This window comes from Piliocolobus tephrosceles, chromosome 8 (assembly GCF_002776525.5).
Source record: "Piliocolobus tephrosceles isolate RC106 chromosome 8, ASM277652v3, whole genome shotgun sequence".
NCBI lineage: Eukaryota > Metazoa > Chordata > Mammalia > Primates > Cercopithecidae > Piliocolobus > Piliocolobus tephrosceles.
In genome coordinates this window covers 43,537,324-43,560,264 of record NC_045441.1, presented here as the reverse complement: position 1 = coordinate 43,560,264, position 22,941 = coordinate 43,537,324, and the positions used below count along the sequence as shown (strand labels likewise).

At 48.2% G+C, this 22,941-nt stretch overlaps 1 protein-coding gene and 1 long non-coding RNA gene across 6 annotated transcripts in view; one reads left to right on the top strand and one right to left on the bottom strand.

Annotated features, from left to right (window-relative positions):
* Window positions 1–22,941, bottom strand: part of EGFR (epidermal growth factor receptor) — a 192,024-nt gene that overhangs the window by 19,738 nt on the left and 149,345 nt on the right. For 4 of the 5 annotated variants that reach the window (XM_023232039.3, XM_023232040.1, XM_023232042.2 and 1 more), the window contains 5 exons: window positions 19,437–19,475; window positions 17,523–17,664; window positions 16,597–16,719; window positions 15,824–15,922; window positions 9,295–9,480 (listed from right to left, as the gene is read on the bottom strand). In XM_023232039.3, coding sequence (XP_023087807.1) covers window positions 9,295–9,480; window positions 15,824–15,922; window positions 16,597–16,719; window positions 17,523–17,664; window positions 19,437–19,475 — 589 coding nt within the window. Of the gene's footprint in view, window positions 1–9,294; window positions 9,481–15,823; window positions 15,923–16,596; window positions 16,720–17,522; window positions 17,665–19,436; window positions 19,476–21,952; window positions 22,066–22,941 lie in introns of those variants that run through there. The other variant, XM_023232043.2, reaches the window with a different exon arrangement.
* LOC111555711 lies at window positions 1,559–11,024 on the top strand. The gene is made up of 2 exons (XR_002735619.1): window positions 1,559–1,652; window positions 8,309–11,024. It is a non-coding gene; the product is annotated as an uncharacterized LOC111555711 (long non-coding RNA).

The window sequence follows — 22,941 nt, the reverse complement described above, 5'->3', positions numbered from 1 at the left end:
TGTTTGCTTTTTTTTGCACGAATGTTATATGAAAATGATGCGTTGAATTGGCATGTCAGAGCAAAATTAAAATTTTTTCTTTCTCAGGCAAAACCAGTCATCACAAGAACGTAGGGTCTTACAAAGATGCTATGCAGAACTAGTCTTCAGGTGCCATTTGTGAGGCCTTTAATGTTTTTCTCTTTTGGAAAAGAGACGCTTGCCTGACACCCACGACTCATGACTACACAGACTGTCCCCTCACCCTGCACTGCCGAGAGCGTCCTACAGGTTTCTGGTGCTGCTGGACATTAGTGCTTCCTGCCTACTTAAGAGGAAATGAGCAGGTTCTTCTCCGGAACAACACTTCCAAATTAGGAAGTATTATGTCAGGATGGCGGGTGGAAAGGGAGAGGAGAGGGAGGGGCAGAAGCCAAGGAAGCGCTTCCCAAGAGGACTGGCCCAGACTCCCTGCTACTCTGGCAGCCTGGGTCTCCTTCAGAGGCAAGCTCCCTGCCCCCCCACTCCCGTCTGCCTCATCTGACTCCTGGGATACTGACTTGCTCTCTGCCTGGTATCCCGTCTCTTACAGAGCAAGGCCTCTGTTTATTAAATATCATGAACTCCTGCCTACTCAAAAGGGAGAGTTAGGCTCCGCCTCTTGCTGGTTTGACAGAGTGTCTACCTTCTTGGCTGTGTGAACTCCCAGGCTGTCTCCCCTTCTCTCTTCTCTATCCCTTGATTTCTTACCCTCACCCTTGTTTTCTCCTTTCCTTCTACCCTGTATCTCTTTTGTTCATTCTTCACATTTGTTGAAGGTGTTCTCTGCGGTAGCTACTGAGCAGGAGTGGCACAGGCCTACAGTAAAGAGCCACACACAAGTCCCTGTGCAGGGGACCGGGAGCCTCTCCTTTTCTCCCTCTCTATTTAAAATGTGTGGTTTCTACATGTTCATTAAGCCCACAAGGAGGCCTTCAGAGCACATTCCCAGCTTCATTTCACCACCATTGCTAACTTCTATTCTGCCTCTTTAAATGCTTAGCGGAGATTTTGGTATACTGGGCACATTTTTAAAACAGCCTGCTGAAGAATGAACAACTGAATGAATGAATGAATGAATGAATGATTGATTGAATGATCGGTGATAGCAGCTGATGGTGCTGAGCACTGGTGATGTGCCAGTCATTTCACACACGTCTGTGCAGACGCCTTTTCCATCCCAGTCCCCACACAACCACCTCGTTAGACGACCTGGGGTCCAGAGGCTAAAGCATGTAGTTGCACAGACCAAATCCCCTGAGTCCTGAAGACCACTACTGGGACTATGGCTTTAATTCCCCTGTTGGGAAACGTGCCTGCTAAGTCAGAGGCTGCTTGGGGTTTTATATATATACACACACACACACATATACACACACACACACACATATTATGTGTGAGAGCATGAGACAGCATGAGCACACACCTTGGTCCCGTGCCTCTGGGGAGGTCTGCATCACTCTGTCAGTCTAACAAATCCAGCTGACCTCTGGCCCAGCCCTTCCCCGCTCCTCAGGCCAGGGCTTTAAAGTAACTGAGGCATTTCCACACAGTGTCTGTTTCCTCAGAACACAGGTCTTCAGCAAAGGCGTGGGACAGGGCAGAGAGAGCATAGGACATATTCTGGAATTCAGGTAATGAGCTGGAGGGTTTTAAATCAGAGGCAGCTTTGGGACAAGGAGAGAATCTCATGTGAACTTAGATGAGACTTGACGCATGGGTCTCTGTTCCAACTGCTGGCACATTTGAAAGGACAACTCTGTGCCTGGTGCAGTTATGCTTTAACCGGTCCCCAAAGATAAGAGCCACGATACGACCTGTGAGCTCCCAGGGTCAGAGCAGAGGCCGCAGGAAGCAATAACAGCAAAGCCTCAGCGGGGCCCCTCAGGAAACTCAGTTCCTGCTTCTTCTCCGAGACCCTCACTTTAATTGAAATTAAAGTATTTATTTTTGTTAATTACTACAGGAAAGCTGGAATGAATTTTGAAATACAGCACTGAGGTTAAAAGGGGATTTGAAAAGTCAGCCTGGAACTTCCACTCACAAAAAGGAAGGCTCTGCTGCACATGGCTGTCGGGGCTTTTTCTGGCAGGGTTCCCCAGAGCGAGGGGCGGGGGCTGTGTTTGACCTTGAAGGGCTGGATGTTCCCAGGGGCTGCCGCACCCCACAAGTCTTGGGAGGAGTTCAGAATGAGAGGCGGGAACTGGATTGTTTGTACTCTGTTTTGTAAATCTCCTGTGGAAGAGCTCATGGAGCAGTGACTTAGTGAGGAAGGAAGTGGAGGATGCGAGGACGAGAAGGCCGCAGGGTTCTTGTGGAGTAGAGGGTTTTCCTATCACCACTATTTTGTTGTTGCTGTTGTTCAGAAGTATTTATTTAAAGCAAGATCAGAAAGAGGCTTAAGGTTCATCATCTTCAAATTAACCCACCTCTACCAGAACCATGCTGAGACCAAGATCACCATCACCCTTCCCCTGGGGGTTGGGGCTCACCCCTCACCTCCACTTTGGGCTGGTCCTGAGGCAGGCAAGGCCAGACACTCCTGACCATAGCTAGGGAGAAGGTGAGAGGCCCCGCAGGGCTTTCTGGGGCCTCATCTTCCAGAATCCTCCTGTATAAATGATGGTGTTCTCCCCTCAACCTTTCAGCCCTTGAGGTGCAGGTGGGGAGGGCAGCCCCAGCCCAGAGACCCACCCGCAGCTGGTAGAGGTAAGAGATGGGGTTCGGGGGACTCTGAAGCTACAGATCTGATGACGTGTTTAAACAGAGTGGCCACCAGGAGAAGCCTCCGCTCCTGCCTCTGGACTCCAGATTTCAGAGCATCTGTGGCCTTGAGCTCCCCTAAAATGGAAGAGTCTGTTCCTCGGGCCATCTTGTCACCTTCCCAGGCGGGCACAGAGTAAGTGCTGGACCTCGGAAGAGGCAGGAAAGTGTCAGAATGTCCTATTCCCAGACAGAAGTGGTGTAGCACGGGCACCCTTGCTGTTCAGGGAGGGGGTGCTGCTGGGACCCCTATCCTGAGAGTTGTGCTCTGAGCTGGGGCATCCGTGCAGGCTGAGAGCCTGAGCCATGGAACTGGGTCACTTGGATCAAATCCTGAGATCTTGGCAAGTGACATGAACGCTGCATGCCTTTGTTTCCCATATGTAGACAGTACTTGCTTAGACAGCACCCATGGAGAGTCCCGTGGAGGTGCTCGTGATTGTCACCATTCCTCTAAATGCGAAATCTATCTTCTCTTCTCCATCCCTTTTGCAGCAACCTTGAATTTGGCCACCATCTTGCCTTTGTTATGAGGCTCCATGTGCTTGGCCTTGAGAGGTCCACCCCTCCCTCCCCAGTGTCCCTTACCTGGTGGCTTCCTCCGACCTGTCCTCAGCATCTCCCAGTCAGAGTCATTTCCCCACCCTTGAGTGCCTTCATGCCCTATTCACAGCCAACTCTCACCTACAGAGGCCTCCAGGACAGGGAAACGACCTATCACGCTGTTTGGTCTGCAGGACTCAGGGCTCTGGAGAGTGAGGGGCCATCTGGCTTGTTCACTGCTGTCTTTCCAGAGCCAGGGGGCTTGGCTGACAGACCCAGTCCATTCGGCCTCGGAGCTCACCCTCCCTGCGCCTTGCACTGTGGCTTCACGACAGCTGCGTCTCCTGCTCTGATCTGCTTCCCTTCCTGCTCTGTATTTGTTGGCAAACTTGGGGAGATAAGAAATTTTGTCTTACTTCTTTTTTTTTTTTGAGACGGAGTCTTGCTCTGTCACCCGGGCTGGAGTGCAGTGGCCGGATCTCAGCTCACTGCAAGCTCCGCCTCCCGGGTTCTGGCCATTCTCCTGCCTCAGCCTCCTGAGTAGCTGGGACTACAGGCGCCCGCCACCACGCCCGGCTAGGTTTTTGTATTTTTTAGTAGAGACGGGGTTTCACCGTGTTAGCCAGGATGGTCTCGATCTCCTGACTTCATGATCCGCCTGTCTCGGCCTCCCAAAGTGCTGGGATTACAGGCTTGAGCCACCGCGCCCGGCCTGTCTTACTTCTATATATATTTCATGTGATGCTTAACACTAGCAGGTGCTTAAGAAATAAATAGTCAAAATGTCTAAAGATGATGAATGTGTTTCAACAGCACTGTGAGCTTTGGCTTCTTAGTGACATACTAAAGTGATCATTAGGTTAAGTTTAGCTACAACCCTTTGTGGAACATGCAAGAACAAATAAAAAAAATAACTCACATAACTGAAATCTCTGGTCCTTGGACCTAGGAACCCACAAAGCTGTGTGATGTGAATGTGCTGGGTAAGTCATCCTCTCTGGCCCAGTGCAGATGGGAGCAGGAGACGCAGGGCTGAGTCATCACCCTAGGGCCACAGTTAGTCAGCAGGGGTAGGCTCTGCCAAATCCTCATCTGAGGATGGGAAATCCATGAGGGGAGGGAGTAGACCTGGACAATGAAGGCTGGAGCCCTCTGGGACCTGCCTTGAAGCTGCATTGGAAGCTACGTAGAGCAAGCCAGGGTCTCTTCTCCATGACAGCCTATCTCCACCAACGCACTGTGGCCCTTCCTCAGCGCTCCACCCAGTGTCACTTTCACTCTCTCACCGTCCTGCTTGTGCACTATGACACACACACAGCACGATCTGTCAGCGTGGTTTTCGTGACCTGGTGCCTAGGAATAGGCCCCAGTGGCCTGGAATGTGCTGGCGCCACCAGCGTGGAGTCTCCTTCCCTGTCTCCCGGTGTGGACGGGATAGCCAGGCCCACTCAGCTCTTCTTCCTCTCCTTCCCATTAGCAGCTCACGGGCACTGGGGCCTCTTGTCAGCAGGGGAGCCGTGAAAGCGCCTAGGGCTTTTTAAAATGAACTTGGACCAAATTAAGTAGCCCACGTACTTGAAAAAAGGAAGCTTTGAAGTTTTCTTTGATGCTTATCTGCATTAAATTTTACCACATAGATGGAACTAAGTATAGTTTGGTGCTTATAGATTTGTGGTCAGAGAGTGCCACTTGTAAGCCAGTTTCATTCTGAGAGCCTTGCCCTGCCGCTACCGTGCATAGTTCCCCAGGCCTGGTAAACTGCCTCAGCACTGTAAACTGTTATTGTTTGCTGTACTACAATCACCTGTCTGGCAGAACCACATCATTGTCTGCCTGAACACTGAATTCTGTGAGACTATAATCTGTATTAGGTGATGAGAAAGCTCTGTTGTCCAAATAGTTTGGAAGAATGTGAGACGAGTTGCAGTCTGAATGGCAGGACTCTGCAGTCCTGGGCACGGGAGGCTCCACGGGGAGAGGGCGGTGCAGGAGCAGGGCTTTCCAAACGGCACGGATGACGGGATCTTTGGATGATTGTGCTGTGTGATTTATTCTGGGATTTACTAGCTGGCTTGTAAATCCCAGGAAGAGTAGACAGGTTTTCTTAAGTCTAACTTACTCCTAGTGCGTGAAAGCCACCGTGATCTCCTGCGTGGGGAATTTAGGAGGCACCTGCTCTTTCTGGCTGGTAAGCAGGTGGTGTCTTCACAAGCTCCTGAGATGGTTTTGCATGTGGAGAACAAAACCCATTTTCCCTGTAGAGGGCAAGGGATGTCTCTCTCATGGTCTACTGGTCTCATCCAGATTCCTCCCAGGACATCTCTGTTTTTTTTTATTCTTTCTTTTGTCTAGTTGATATCATTTTATGTAATCTCTTTAGCAGTTTAGTCAGGACAAAGAAACCTGCATAACAGTGGCCAGCTCTCCCATCAATATTTAGAAGAAAACTTCCCAAGATAGTTTGTGCCTTTGTCAATCAACACAGGACATTTATAAGCCAATAAATCCCACTTTGAGGATACCAGGAGTTTAGTTCCTAGTCAGCCACTAAGTGTTTCTGGGTAGTTTTACTTCAAACATTTAAAAAGAAAAATTTTTAATACTCAGATACATTGTAAGTAACCCAAGAGCAAATTTCTGTCTTTACAATTTGGGGAATCATTGTTTTAATTTCCCTCTGGGGACAGCTGTTCCATCATTGCAGCTATTCAAATACAGAGGAATGAGATTTCTTTTGTGAACTAAAAAGCAAATATAACAGAGCCAAAGTGTTAACTACCCATAATGTAAAAGGACTTCAAATCAAAATAAAGCTAATCAAAGTACAACAAACACAAGAATGGCTTTAAATAACAGGTTGAAATTGTAGGTAACATTATGTAGAAAACTATCATGGAAAACTTTCAGGCCCTGGAAACTTAAACTCAGGCTTTCAGTAACATCTGCTTAAATGGGACCCGCACTAAGTGAGTTCTCTGTAATGGCACTATTCTATTCGTTTGTAGAAGGCTAATTTTTTGGGTCAAATAAACCTCCACTTATCTAGGCCAGGCCGACTGGAGTGTGAGCGTGAGAAGGAGGGCCAGAGAGCAGCTCATGAGCAGCGGAGCTCAGGAGCAATGGCGGGCGCGTGACGGTCATGCTGAGCTAGGGAATGAGGGTTGGCGCAGATGTAGATTAGGAGGACGTTTCTGGGTATATTTTAGTGGCTGCTCCAACCTAGGTCAGCCAAAGGGGATCAAAGGAGGAAAGGAACACTCAGTGGGGATCAGGCGTGTGCTGGGCCCATGGTGGGCGACGCCAAGGGGCTCACTGCCCTCCCTACTTCCCAGAAAGACAAGGTGCAGAACACACTCCACAGCCGGGAGACCAGGCGCAGAGAGGCCAGCAACATGCCCACGCTCACACGGCAAATGTGCCAGAATCCAGATCTGAATCCACAGTCCACTGGAGTCCTGAGCCCGTCCTGTATTGGGCGAAACCTGCCAAGACTACGTGCCCCTTAAGGAAAACGGTCACGTACGCATTACACATGGATGGCCTGGCCACCTCTCCACCATGTGAGGAGTCACCTTTGTGGACCTGGGGGTTACTGGGAGACGATTAAGAACAGCTGGGGACTGTTGGCCCCCTCTGATAAGCAGGGGAGGGGCAGCTCCCATATGCAGGGCTGGGTTCGGGGGACAGCCAGGGTTCACCTCCTGGTTGGGACAGGTAGACACAAACTCAAGTAAGCCATAAACCAACCAGATTTTCTGGGGCAATATGTGCTAAGAGGAAAGTAAAACCAGGTAATAGAGACTGCTGGGCAAGGAGGGCAGTGCTCTCCATTCCCTGCTTCAGATAACCAGGAGGAGAGCTGGGGAAGCAGGTCTGGGTTCCAGGTCAGGGCATGAGTGGACCTAGCTCCACACACAGCAACACCTGCCCCAGGCTGACCACCCTCTCCCCAAGACAGTAGGTTGCACAGTGTCCCCACATTTCACGTCTACCCAGAACTGTAGAATGTGATCTTATTTGGAAATGGGGTTTTGCAAATCTAAAAATCTTGAAATGAAATCATCCTGGATTTAGGGTGGGTCCTAAATGCAATGACTGGGATCTTTTTTAGTATATACATTTATGGAGTGCAATGTTTGTTTTGACATCTATACACATCGTGGAGTGATCAAATCAAACTAATATATCTATCACTTCACATATCTATCTTCTTTTTGTGCGAAGAAGATTTACAATAGACTCTCTTAGCAATTTTCGAGCTCAATGACTGGTATCTTTATTAAGAGAAAGGAGAGGGGCCTGTGGTTGCAGAGACACAGGAAGAGGCCATATGAAGACGGAGGTTGACGTGGGGAGGTGCAGCCCCAGCCCAGGGATACTGGGGCCACCAGAAGCAGAAAGGCAGGAAGGATCCTTCCCAGAACGCTTGCAGGAGCATGGCCTTTAGATGCCTGGCCTCCAGAGCCAGAAGGGAATAAATCTGTGCTATGTTGAGCTACCAAGTTGGTGATGATTTGTTGTGGCAGTCTTGGGAAACAAATGCAGCCACACACAGAAATAACAAGCATCTCCCAATAAAAAGAGGCACACAAGATCCTCTCCCAGGACCACTGTCTAACAACGGTCATGGGAGTGTTCTACTCTGTGGCCAAAGTTATGACCATGAGAATGGCAAAAACATTCAGTGATTTTTGTGGTCAGAGAAGCGTGAGCGTTCCCCACTTCCTGGGCTGCTGGGGGCCGCCTGTGGCTGCAGCTGAGAAATCAATGCCTGATGGTGCTGGAGTGAAAGGGGCTGTTCAGGGTGTGCTGCTGTCTGGTTATCCTGGGAGGTGGTCCCTGCTTCTGCAACGCGGCCCAGGAGCTCCGTGATGGGAGGGAGTGGACCCAAGCACCATGGCTCCCAGCAAGAGCCTGCCTGGTGGTGTCAAGGGCAGCTGCTGGCATAAGAGCACTCCAGATGTTTTTGTTTGTCTTCTTGTAGGTCACCTTTTACATCTGCCTGGAGCTGGGCAAACACCTCACGAGTGACTTGGCAGTACTGACTGCCACAGCTAACCAGGGGAATGCAAGCAATAAGGAGGACCTGCCCAGGCCGGGTGGGCGTCTGCTCCCTCCCTCTGGTCCCTGGCACATCCCTGGACTCCCTGCCCTGCTGTCGGAGGGAGAGGAGGGGCAACAGCGTATTCTCAGAGACAGGGCCTGCCTGCAAATTCTTTAAAGTCAATGGGACGAAATATATACCCACTGTCAGAAAAAAATAGGACTTAGCAAGTTGGGTGCAAATAACTGATACAAGACTGGGATGGAGATGAGAGGGGTTTGGGGCAAAAGCAGAAGTCTTTCTGGGTCCACACAAGCTGTGAAATACCTGGCTTGTTGCTCTGTGCCTGCCTCCGGCACCCAGGCGGGGCTACCTGACCACTCTGCTCTCTCAGCCCCGCCCTGGCTCTGGAGCGAGCCTGTGGAAAGGGGGACACTTAGCCAAAGCCCCAGCCACACAGCAGCAGCAGCTGTGCCCTCTGTTGGCTCCTTGCACCTGCTCACTGGGCCTCCTGCGAGGCACCTGCTCCACTCCATCACCATCACCTGGGTCCTCCTGGCCTCGGCCTGGCTTGCTTACCTTGTCATCAAGTCCTGACTGGGGGAAGCAATACTCCTTCTCCACTACAAATCACCACAGTATTCACAAAGAATTCCCCAGAGAAATAAGAACACAGACATCAGACCAGACTGAGCACTCAATAAAGAGAAAATTCTTCAAAGGTAGCTGATTGATGAGAGTTTCCACATGCAGAGGGGACAGGCACTGATTCGTGCACAAGAAGATCAACTTGATTGGATCCAAAATAAAGGAATGTGTGTGTGCTGCATGCATGCACACACACATCCCCATGGCAAACTCTCGCTATCCCAGGAGCGCAGACCACATGTGAGGATCCCGGCTCCTTATCTCCCCTCCCCGATTACCTTTGCAATCTGCACACACCAGTTGAGCAGGTACTGGGAGCCGATATTGTCCTTGTGTTCCCGAACGTAGTCCAGGAGGCAGCCGAAGGGCATGAGCTGCGTGATGAGCTGCACGGTGGAGGTGAGGCAGATGCCCAGCAGGCGGCACACATGGGGGTTGTCCACGCTGGCCATCACGTAGGCTTCCTGGAGGGAGGGAGAGGCGTGTCAGTGGGGCTTCCCATGGTGGCCAGAAGGAGGGGCACATGGACCCCTTCCAGGTGAAAACGCATGAATGTGATCTTGAGTTTTGAAATATGTACTCATGGAGGAAAAGTTGTGCCTGCAAAAGACCTAGCGCAAGGACGTTTATGCAGGGCTGTGAAGTGACAGATGCAGTGGGAGGATGCCCCTCCTGGGTGCATCCGGGGATTCCCCATGACAGAGACGCCAAGGCAACAGTGGCCATCAGGAGCATATTGGATAAAGGAGGAACCGGAGTCACCTGACCTCTGAGTTTGGGAACTGATACTGTCTTTGTTATGAAGACCTCTGCCTCAAGGTTAAGGATGCTGTGGTTTAAAATATCATGAGGGCCTGTGGGACTCTGTGTGTGGGGTCCAGAACACCCTGGGTAATGACTGACCCTGCACATCAGGGACACTGGCTGCGGGTGCTGCAGAGGAGAGGCAATGGAGAAGGCATCCAGGGAGCACTGAGCCAGCGGGGAAAAAGGCCTCCCTTCCCCACAGGCCAGGTTTGGCCATGACTGTGCTCTGGGAAATGGGTGGGCATTTGGTCTGGGGATCCTGCCCGCAGCACCTCTACAAAGAGTAGCTGGACAAGCTCTTTCAATGGACCAGTCCCAGGCTTTGAAATGGACAGAGCATTCAATATATTGTGACTAAAGGCTGCCCGGCTGCCCGGGACCCATTTCTAAAGAGAAGTGGTCTCTCTGTGCTGTGCCCCCAGACTTCCTATGGGAAATCCATGATGCACGGAGTCAGGCATCTGCTGCCCGCTAATTCCGGCTGGCTGCCAAGGCAGGGGCCTTCCTTTGACAGAGCCATAAATACAGACTTTATTTTAACCCTTCTGCTATTCTTGGGCTGAGGAAGCTAAATTTATTTGCAGTCATGCACACAATGGGGCCCTCTTTTCTGTCTGAGAATAAGGGAATCTCCAATTTCCACCCATAAATTATCTTTTCCTTTAAAATACAAATGGTGGTGACCTTTTATTCAGATGTGGAAAAGAACACATGGACTGAAGCAGAATGCATCCAGAGCTGCTTTTCACATCTCAGCAATGCCTGTGTTTGAGTGTGGACTTGGGCAAGTTAGTTTCTCTGCAGAAGTGAACACACCGGGCCAGGGTCTGAGATAGGGTGCTGCTCCAGGGTGCCTGGGCAGGTCAGGTGCAACAGGCTGGCGGGAGGCAGGGTGGAGATAGGAGACAGGAGACAAAGGCAAGGTGGGGAGAGGGGATACAGACAGTCAATCCTCAGTGTCTGGGGAATTGGTTCCAGGACCTCCCTCAGATATCAAAATGTGAGGATGCTCGAGCCCCTGACATAAAATGGCACAGCATTTGCGTGTAACCTAAAGACATCCTCCCATCTACTTTACAGCATCTCCTGATTACCTATAGTACCTAATACAATGCAAATGCTATGTGAATAACTGTTATGCTGTATTGTTTAGGGAATAATGACAAGAAAAAAAGTCCGTATATGTTCAGTACTGTTGCAATTTTTTCCCCAATGTTTTTGATCGTAGTTGACTGAATCCATGGATATGAAACTGCACACATGGAGGGCAAACTGTAAATATTTACTAAAATACAAATATGCTCACACACTTTCCTTGCCCTAAACCCTGCCCTGGCCCTCCCTGTTCTTGGGAAGCCCCAAGACTGCCTGCCCTCCTCCCTCCAGCCTCTGGTCCTGCTGCCCACTTTCTCCCCAGGAGACCTTCCCTCCACCCTTACCCACGGGAGGACCTCTGTCCCCAGAACCTTCCACCTCCTCCTTCCTTAGCAGACTCTTTCTCAGAGGAGCTTTCCTTGACTCTTCAATCTAAATGAAACTCTCCTGGTATCTTGCAGTTTTTCCTTCAGAAAGCAGCTTAGGCATTGCCTGTGAACCTTTTAGAGCCACACATTCTTGGGCCCCACCCCAGGGCAAGAGGGTGAAATGCAGGAGACAGGCCCAGCCTTCCCTATGAACAAACTGTCTGGATTCTGAAGCTTGATGAAGCTGAAGAGCCACTGCTTTGGGGCACTCATCATAATCTGTCCTTAAATGTTTGTGTGATTTAAAAAGTGCCCTTCCCACCAAGCTCTTTGGGGAAAGACCGGCTTGGTCAGCTCCTAACACACGCCTAGGGTCTAGCTGGCGCTCTGCAGTGTCGGGTTGCCTGGCACACACTTGCTCTTATATTGCCTCAAGTCTCCGCCCCTGTATCTGTTGGCAAGTATGTGGCAAGTGCTCTGAGGGCCTGGACCTTTGCTTCTTCGACATCCCAGCAGGGACTAGGGCAGATCTAGGCACATACCTACTTCAAAACTGTCAGGGTTGAACTGTACTGAAGTCACACAAGGTCAAAGACTCAAAGCAAGTCAAAGTCCAGGCCACTTTCATTCAAGACAAACAAACAAAAACTACAGCTTTAAATATTTTCTGTAGAGTGTTTAGGCTCTCTCTTTTCAAGGAGAGTGTGTGTTATTTTCCTTTCGTATTCTAAACATAATGTCACAATTTTAAAGAAGAGAGATGTTTAATATCTGTGGACTCAGTAGATATTGAAAATATCCTTTCAACTCGGAGAAGTGCTTGTTTATAAAAAGTCAGAATGGGACAGGGTCAGGAAGTGTATTTTGTCTGAGGTCACCATAGTCAGAGGGTAGGCTGAGGCTGACGAGGTGAACGGCCCACCTGAGGCCACCCTGCACAGGGTCAGGTCTGGGCCCACAGCCAGGTCTCCTGACCCTGGCTCCCTCCATGGCCCGCTGCTCACCCCAATGGTTCGGAGGCTCCTCAGGTCCTGTGTGTGAGGGCAGCCTGTGGGGCCTGTTGGGTGCTCCAGTTAACGGACTTTAGACGTGAGACACACACACACACAGCACACCTAGAAATCTGTTTTGCATTCCCTTTCCATTGCCTACTCTAAATTTAAACTGGAAAGCCTATGGAAAAATTAATAGGCCATGGGATTGCCAGAAAGCACAAATCACATCTCTCCCCCGAGTCTGGGAAGCTGTACAACCATAACACCAAAGAAACCCTCTGGCTCTTCCTATTTTCTCAAGATCTGGTTGAGATTTGAAAACATATTGTATTCATTTGAGAGGGAAGAAAAATCTGCAAACCAGAGCAGTTTGAGCAGCCCATCTGCTGCAGGGCCTCGCAGGGCTGACCTGGGGCTGGGAATGGGGAGCAGAGCGGGGGGCGTGGGTGTTGGCCACACAGAGCCTGGAGCCCTGCCAGGCCCCATCCTACTAACATCTGATAGACCCACTGGGCCATCACTTCCTCCCCACCCAGCAGGCACAATGGGAACGCTGTTCAGTCGTGTGTCCCGTTCGGTGTACGCAGAAGCTAAAGCGAGCTTTGTTCTCGGTTGTTTGTCTTGGAAGTGGTAAATGTGCACCGTGACCTACAGCAAGCATGCTTGGTATTCCACAACAATCTCCGCGGAGCCCCAGCGCCCGCAGGCTGGCAGGCAGAGTGCACATTTGGACCCCCCATGGCTCCTGGCCCAGTCCCACCGCAGGAGTGTCCCTGAGGCTTTGTGACCTTGAAAGCCTGTTATTTTGTCCTAACTGCTGACATGACTTTTGGTTCCTTCCTTCTGGCTTGTCTCCCTCATCTGTGAACGGCTCTAACGTAAGAATTGGGGTTCTACTAGCTTTTGAACTCCTTAAGGAGAGGTGTGTGTCCAGCCTTATGAATGAAGGGCAGGTGTCCCCTGCATTTTAAGAACTTTACTCATTCACTAAGCCACCGCTAGCAACGTGGAACTGGGCTGCAGTGTGTGTGCCAGCCGCGGAGCCTGGTGTCTGCAGGGGAACGTGAGTATGGAGTCATTGCTGCCGTGCATGCATGCATGCGAGTCTTTCTAAGAGCACACGTGGCCCCATGAGCTGTCCTGCCACACGATTAAGGTGCTATTTAACTCCCTGTTGAAATTGGCCTGGGCACTGCTGGTTTTTGCTTTCTTTACCAGAAAGTGCCTCCTCCAGCTTCCCCCTCTCCATCCCAGCACGGTGCCCTGCCTGCCAGGATTCCTGGCGAGGCCCGGGCAGCCTGAGCTGCAGGACAAAGCACAGGCTTCAGGGAACACTCCAGTCTTGTCGCCCTCTGACTGCAGCAGACATGACATCCACCATTGGAGAGGAGGGGGGACATGGCCGCAGTGAAGAAACATGGGGCAAGGAATAAGATGATGGAGGGGGAAGAGGCGATGAGGACACAGGATGAGCGGGAGGCCAAACTGAGCCTTTCTTTTATTTATTTAGATATATATCTCTCTAAATATATAATATATGATATATTTATATATCTATATATCTATATACAGAGTACATATATATACATATCTATATTCAGATATATATAGGTATCTATATTAATATCTGTATCTAATTATTTTTTTGAGCAGGGTCTTGCTTTGTCACCCAGGCTGGAGTGCAGTGGCAAGATTTTAGCTCACTGCAGCCTAGATCTCCCGGGCTCAAGCCATCTTCCCATCTGCTGAGTAGCTGGGACTACAGGCATGAGCCACCATACCCAGCTAATTTTTTATTTTTTTGTAGAGACTGGGTCTCAGTATGTTGCCCAGGCTGGTCTCAAACTCCTAAGCTCAAGGGATCCTCCTGCCTCAGCCTCCCAAAGTGCTGGGATTACAGGCGAAAGCCACCACACCAGGCCCATGGACGCTTCAGATGTTGGGTGCACTTAACTTTTAAGCCTTGACCTTATCTATTTTCTACTCTATTTCCAACTCCACAGAAGCATATCTCCTCCAACTAAAAGGTCCTGGGGGGCACTTTTCAGTGAACACTGCTTCCTTCCCAAAGCACAGCTATTGTCTTAGAATACATCCAAACTCTCCTCATACTGCATTATAAATACCACTGAAATTCACATTTCAACATGATTTTATATAATTTATTAGGATGTGTTGAATGAATAAAAAATGAATTAAGGAAGCAACTTCTGCACAAAGATTTTCCTACACAGCACAGGTGAGGGACTAGAGATTGTAAGTGAAAGGCTTCACAGATTGCCCGTCTTTCTGTATTTCTTGTGGTTATATTAATAGACTTAACATTTTGTTACTAGGACTTGACTCAATTTGTAAACCATTAAAATGAAAGCTAATTTTTCTTGATAAGTATATCATCAATTTTTACAGATTTTTTTTATTGTACTATATCAATTCATCATCTTTCATTTAGAAGTATATCAACATGGCATTTCCCCTACTATAATAAAAGGAAGAAAAGCTGCTGAGAGAAAATTAAACTGTAGATTTTCTCCAATTAAAAAATAGTGTCTTAAGACAATTTTATGAAGGCCCGTGTTCTCTCAGCTTGCTATGTATTCTGTGCGTTAGACATGAGGTGGGGGATATCACTCTCTGGCTTTTGTCCTTCTTGGCTGTAAGATCAACTAAATTCTCTAGGGTTTTGAGGTAATAAGGACAGCCATTTTTCCTTTTCCTTGATTCTGCTTCCCTAGTCCGCTGCCTGAGCCCCTTGACCTCCTCTTTCACTTGCTGTGTGTTGGGACAAGAGTAAAGGTTTCCATGAACGCACAGCAAACCCAAGCCAGTGTAGAAGAGGCTCTGTCAGACCCCAGCCAATGTCTTCCCACCACTGGCTGGGGGAAGGCCCAGAGAAGGTGGAGAAAGTTCAATAGAATTGGTAGTAAGAAGATAACAATAATCTTGTGGAATTTTCCAAGAACTTATTCCACAAAGTAACAATGAACAGACACTGGAGAAAAATGTGAATTATTTTGAGAGAAAGTTCAGCAGGTGGGCAACAGCTTATAGACTGCACGCCATCATATTCTAGGCACCTTTAAAAAAGCCATTTCAAAGATGAGATAACTTGGTGTCGTGAATTGAATGCAAGTTTCAGAGTCAGAAATAACAAGGGGTTTAAACCCTATCCCAGCCATATAATGGTCAGTCAATTTTTTTATGCCTCCATTTCTTCATCCAAAAAATACTGCAAACAACACCCATGCTCCGGGCTCACCAAGAGCACTCACTCATCATGCATCAAGAAACTAGTGCTGGGCAGATGCCAGTGATTGCCTGTTTCCAGCCTTTTGGGGTGGATACCAGCATGGGAGAGGCCAGTGTTGTCTCTAAGGGGAGGGAGTTATACCCACTATAGCTAGAAAGGGAAAGACATGGAAAGTGAACATTTAGGATGTGGAGATGAGCAGGGTCTACAGCAGAGCAGCTGCCAGACATGAGAAAAGGTGGGCCCTGAGGTCCAGAGTCATGGACCCCTACACAGCAAAGCAGAAACTCACATCAAGGATTTCCTTGTTGGCTTTTGGAGATGTTGCTTCTCTTAATTCCTTGATAGCGACAGGAATTTTAACTTTCTCACCTTCTGGGATCCAGAGTCCCTATGACAGAGAGAGGGGGAAGATGTTAACTGGCAATTGTGAGACAGTGCCACAAGCTGCCCAGTGAGCTGGGTGGATTTTACCAGCAATGCACCCCAAAGGTGAGGGACACTGGGGCTGTGGAGCCGCATCCAAGGCTGATATTGCTGGGGGCTATGATGCTGCAGCTGTTAGGCTCCACGAATCACACCGATTATTTAGATAAAAGAATCTCAAGCTTATAAAGCCTGTTATAAAGTCCGTGCAGATCATTTCATCCAGAATTTAATGATGTTGCGTCTAGGCCTAACTGAAATCAGATTTCATGCAAAGAGGATCTAGAAGAAGCAAATGAAGATGAGCCCATTTTAGCTGGGCTGCATTCTGATGCCGTGCGGTGAGAGGCGGCCCTCCTTCCGCCCTGTGCTGCGCCCCACGGCAAGGTCAATGGCGTCTTTCAGAAAAATGCCTTTGGTCTGTGAAGTGGTCTCACAAGACTACTGGTCATTGTGGTTCTCGGAAAAAGAGAATCTTGGAAAAAGATTTCCTCTCAATAACTTGGGAAAAACACTGGAGTTTCCCAAACATTCAGTGAAACAAAGAATAAAGTAGATGATGGATATATACAGCTTTCGAGGACTCTGGGCTCCCCACCAGACCATGAGGGGCCCTGCGGTCCAGCCCAGAGACCTTACCTTATACACAGTTCCGAACGCACCGGAGCCCAGCACTTTGATCTTCTTGAATTCAGTTTCCTTCAAGATCCTCAAGAGAGCTTGGTTGGGAGCTTCTCCACTGGGCGTAAGAGGCTCCACAAGCTGGGGGGAACAAGAACACAGAGACAAGGGTCCCCTCAGTGCTCACCACGCTGGGAAGAAGTGCCAGACATGGCCCAGCAGGGGGACCAGCAGCCACGGCATGTGCTTGGGTGCCAGGACAAGGCACTTGCCAGCTCATTTGGAAGGACAAATGTACGCCTTCTCTACAGAGCTTGACAGAGTTGGTAGAAACACAGGCTCTGATACAGGTGTTCTTTAAATGAACAGCTACCTTTCAACAAACACAATTTCTATTTCTGTTTCCACGCCTACTAGCTGGATTGAAAAACTCCAGTAGGGAAGTTGTGTGTGGCAGTCATTTTGGTGTCTGTCGGGGCTTATCACATGCCTTTATGCTTATGAGCTGGGGGGTTGCTCTTGCCAGAGATCATGGCTTCCAGCACAGGACTGGGCTGAGGCAGAGTCCATCATGGACAAAGCCACTGTGTAGACAATGGTGTTTTCCAAAGCAGGAATCTCTTGCCTCTGCCACAATGCCAGCAGAGGATCAGCAGCTAGACTTCCCGGCCTCCCTCCTACGCACACACAGGCACCAGGTCCTAAGCAGATGCCACACAGCTTTGTGGGCATTGAAGGGTGCAGTCTAGAAACATTGCCGTTTCCTCGGATGGATGTACCAGTATGTCACTAACTGGGTATAACTGCACATGCAGAGATTCTTTCTGCATCATAATACAATTATGTGTCTAACATACACAACTGCTAATGGTCCGTTCCCGGGGCTGGCCCTTGTTCCCATTGGGGTGCGAGGGCTCCTGAGCGCACCCAGTCCTGGTACTCACCTCCCTCTCCTGCAGCAGCCTCCGCAGTGTGCGCTTCCGAACGATGTGGCGCCTTCGCATGAAGAGGCCGATCCCCAGGGCCACCACCAGCAGCAAGAGGAGGGCCCCCACCATCCCAGTGGCGATGGACGGGATCTTAGGCCTGGAATGAAGTGGAGGAACAAGGAAGGGTGAGACTGCTGACAGATTCCATGGCCTTGGCACTCACTCAACACGCCCCTGAATGTTTCGGCGCAGTGACATCTTGTAGAATGATCTGGGAAAGCGAGATACTGTGTAGCTTCTAAAAGGAGAAAAAACAGGCTTCTAGGGCAATGTTTCCAACTTTCTCAAGCTCCCCCTAGTCTCCTACCAGGCCCAATTTCCTCATTTTTTAAAATTGAGGCTTTATCTGGACCTCTCAATATGATGAGTGTTTTTCAATTTGTTGATTAACAAAATATAATTTAAAAAATAACTTAGACTTCAATAATGCTTTTTCATGGATTGGTATTTTGTTCATTCCAAGAGTATTTCCATGCAATTGAAGTGCCGTAGTCCATACACATGGAGCAGGCACTGCCTCCGGTCAGGCTGTGTGAAGGGACTTTTTGACAATGCTGAGACTCCTCTGGGTCCTTGACTTGCAAGATGAGCACACGGATTGTGTGAAATACTCTCTGAACGAGCTTGAAGGGGGTTATAAAGGGATAGGATCCAGACATAGAAAGAATCATTGTGATGAGTGATGTCATCATGCAGCCTCAATCCATAAGGTGCATTTAATCCTCCCTCCCACAGAGGTCATGTCTAGTTCCAGAGAGAGGAAACCAGAAGCCACGTGTGCCAGCTCACTAGAATACCGGAAGATATAAAGAATCATTTGCTATGGAGCGCATGTCCATAGAGAGCCACAGGAGTGAGGGTGGGTGAACAGGAGAAGAAAAAGATGGAAAAGAGCAGATGTAAGAAGGTATGGCCATGACTGGTTTCAAGGTGGACATGTGGTGGAAAGCCCCATGACTAAGATCCCTGAGATTGCAGGGTGGAGTGGGGAAGTTCTGCTGGGTGTCGTAGCAGCTCACTGAAGAGACGGGAGTGGAAGGGGACCCAGTCTCTGCAAAGCTGCCTTCTTCCTCGATCATGTGGCACTGATGGCAGGAGGGAGAGCTACGGTTGTCCACTCAGGGGCAGAAGAGCAGGCCAAAATGAAGGAAGGGCAGTGGTGAGGAAGGGACTTTGTAGACGTTACCAGAGATGGCAGAGTGGCCTGGAAGTTCGGTTCGTGTTCAGAAACATCCAGAATGGCAAACAGGTGCTCAGTGTGTAATTCCCTGATCCCCGGCTAGACGCTGTCGAGGGTAACACCACTCTTTCCTAGTGAGTTTGAACAAGATTTTTCAACTTTGCTTTTCTCAGGGCTTTGCTCTGGCAAACTGGCCAGAGCTCATGTTGAAGGAAGCCCTTTTGCCTTTGCTGGGCAGTGTGTCTGGGAAAGAAAGCGAGGAGAAACACTCCCCTACGCTGGAGGGTGTCATCGAACAAAAAGGCCACTCATACACAGGCTTGTGATGGGACCAACGGGGTAAGTGGACAGAAAAGAAGAGGAGCTAGAGGCAGAGAAGGACACAGCAAAACCAGTGGAACCGAGGAAGTCAGAGGCAGGCCATGCATCAAGCAATGGCGGAGCAGGGAGCAGCTCCAGCACTGTGCGTCCAACCTTCCCTCCACTGAGGACAAAGTTGGCACACGGAGCCACGTGGAACCAGCTGGGCAGTCTCTGCAGAAACCCTGGCTGCGGGAAGGCTGGCCCAGAGCCATAGAAACTTGATCAGGACAGAGGACAGTCAGAAACGCAGGAAAGCATCATCTTCACCCACAGCAGTGTGGTCATTCTTGATGAGGTCCATGTGATACAGAGCTGTGAACACTTACCCGTTCCTTGCACAGCCTTCAAGACCTGACCCAGTGCATCTGTAGGAAGTGAAAGAGAAATATACATTTTTCTCATTCTACTTCTTTGGCATATTTCTTGGAGATTTTTACTTAAATTATAAGGCAATATATGCTAAACTACTCTTAAATAATTAAAATCACAATGTGTCTGAATGTTGGATTGGTGGTTAATTATTTAGTATGCATTTCTTCATTTGTTCATTCACTCAGCAAATATTTTTGAGTTTCTACTCTGTGACAGGCGTTGTTCTAGCACTGAACAAAGCAGCTAGCTTGTTATTGAAATGTTTTCACATCTGGCTTTTGACATAGATAATTGTCCCACAGCTGGCTCTAGAATTTCAAAGAGAGGGGCAGAAGGAACCAAGGCTAGAAGCATGGACTGGGGCCACGCTAATTACAGAGAAGCCTGGCAGCATGGTGTCACTGCAGGTTTCTGAAAAATTCTGTGCTTTGAACAACCATCTGGCAGTGAGGAGGAAGAGGTCAGTCCTAGGGGTGATGGTTAGGCTACTAGATGGGGTGAGAGGCACCGGCAAAGGGAGTGGAAGGAAGGAAACCGGTAGGATACTCTTGAGAATCTGGTGGCCCACATGCAGAGGTTGCAGAAAGGAAAAGCGGGGGGGAACAGACAAGTGAAGGCATGAGGCTCAGTGGCTGGAGGAGGCTGTGAGGATCACAGATGCAGAAGGCCTGGCAGGCAGGTGGCTGCATCCACCCTGACCCAGTTGAAACTCTAACGGCAGAAGAGATGGGATCCATCCTAAGCATGACTCCTGAGCAGCTGGGCTCCCATTCTGGTGGGACACGCTACCATCATTACTTTGATTACAGGACGATAATTTAAAAAGGCAGAATAACGTGGCTTTGAGACTCCCATTTCCTGGCTTGGGGAAAGATGGACAAGTACATTTCAATATGTGAGAGGCCTGGGGAGCCCTGGTTTAACACTATAATCTGGTCCTAACAGTTTCCGTCTCTGCTCTCCAGGTCTCTAGTCTCTACACTGCTCTTCTTAATTTGGGGGTCTGGGCGCTCCCTCTTTTCCATGGTGTCATGTAGTGCAGTCTTACCACTGTGGTGCCTTTGAGCTTAGTTCATAAACCAAACATGCAGGCTTCATAGGGGTGGAATATACAGGAGGCCTCGTTACTGCTCACCCCATTACCTCCTGCAGACACCAAATAGTCCAAGACAGAAAGCAGTCACTCAGGAACTGTCCTTACTGCATTTTCTCCCTGCCTGCTGAACGCAATACAATTGGAATACCTTGCAGAGGGAGGACAGATTGAAACTGCAAATTTTCTACAACATGCAGAGTCTTATGCAGCCTCTGAAAGTGCTTTTGGGCAACGACAGGGATTGCTAACAAGAGGCTGTGACAAACAAGCTTATAGGGAAAGGTAGACAAGTTGACCCTTGAAGAGAAGCTAGACAAGGACAATGGCAGGATGGGGCTGCAGGAGAGAAGCATGTGAGAGCATCAGAAGGCGAGGGGCTCCTGCTGACGCTGATGAGGCCCTCGGTGACTCTGCAGTAATGACTATTGGGTATGAAGTCAAGCAGGCTATAGCATGTTCTTTAATTCTGTCAGAAAAATTATTCTCTGTGCCCCATTTGATTCATTTTTTTTGGTAGGAATTTATACTTATTTGCAATTATAGCAGTAACTAAACTTCGTTACATATAATTAAAATAGGCAAATTTCCATATTATTTGGTTTATCAGGATAAAGATTTCAAAGCAACTTTTTCCTCACTGTACTATGAAAATGCAGTTCCATTTAAATATAGATATTCTGGCTGGGCGCAGTGGCTCACGCCTGTAATCTCAGCACTTTGGGAGGCCAAGGTATGTGGATCACCTGTCAGGAGATCAAGACAAGCCTGGCCAACATGGCGAAACCTCGTCTCTACTAAAAATACAAAAATTGGCCAGGCGTGGTGGTGGGCGTCTGTAGTTCCAGCTACTCGGGAGGCTGAGGCAGGAGAATTGCTTGAACCTGGGAGGTGGAGGTTGCAGTGAGTCAAGATCACGGCACTGCACTCCAGCCTGGGTGACAGAGTGAGACTCTGTCTCAAAAAAAGAAAAGAAAAAAAAAAAAAAAGAGGTCTTCCTCCAGGGTCCCTCCCCGTCGTCTGGGTAGCTGTGCCTGTTAAAGAAACCCCTGTAAGTGTTTCTTTAACAATAGAAATGGAGAGGGCAATACATCCCGTCTGAGAAAGGAGAGAGACAATATATTCAGGAATGTTGTGCACATCATAAATACCCAGTGAAAGAAATTTAAAAAATTTTCCCTTACTCTCATCAACATTTCACCACGTTTAAAAAATTAAACCCATTTCTATTGTGCAATGCCTATATAATTAATGGCTTTGGGAGAAGACACAGGTGTCAATAACAAGATTATATCAAACTATATACTCTTCTAAAAAGGTTCAGAATCAGGAATGTAATCACACATACTAAAGAAAATACTTATAAAATTCCATATGTCAAATGAATAGCATTAGGACTTTATTTGAAACAAAGGGAGAAATTGAAATTGTAGAAAGGAAATGCAGTTTTAGTGGGAGACTAAAGTCAGACAGTGAAGATTTATTATGACCTGGGAAAAAATAGAAAGACATTAGAAAAATGACCACTAACATTTTTAATTTAAATCTTGAGTAAATCCCCTCTTTCTATATTTGGCAAACTATTTCTTATACAAAGTAAGTGTATTGAAAATGCCAACACCCAATCACTTTCTGGACCTCCCCTAAGCCCAGTGACATACACTCACTGACACGGAGATACTGACACACAGATACTGATGCACATCTATTCCAAAAGAGAGAAAAGGGGGAAAGATAAAACATTTATTCTATACAGATAATATAATTCTGTTTCAAAGGCTTAGCTCCAAAATTGCTTATAGAAATAGATTAAGTGAAAAACTAGCAAAGCATCTTTTATACCATGCTTCATTGAGCTCACAAAGTGGCAAACAGAGCTGGCATGTTGGTATACCCAAAGGCGAAAACATGAAAAATCTTACATTGCTCCCAGGGAAATATCTGCTAAAATTCAAAATCAATTCCAGATTTTAAAAACAGTTAAAAACTAGGTATAGGTGAGTACTTCCTTAACTAGATAATTAGTATCTCAGACTAATAGCAAATGTTTTCATGCTGAGACATTAGAGCTATTCCTGTCACCTTTAGATGCCAAGCTCTGATGTCCACTGTAATTATGTCTGATATTATTCTGGAAACTTGGCCCTTATAATATGATCTAATACTTTTGGAAAAGATATTAAGATACTGCTATTGGAGATTATATGATTGTTTTCCTAGAAAGTTCAAAAATCCTCATCATGTCTCAATCATCATCACTGCCACTATTGTTGCTCCCATGTCCTCACTACCATCACCACCATCATCGCCACCACCATTGTGACTCCCACCTCCTCACCAACATCACCACCATCACCACCACCACC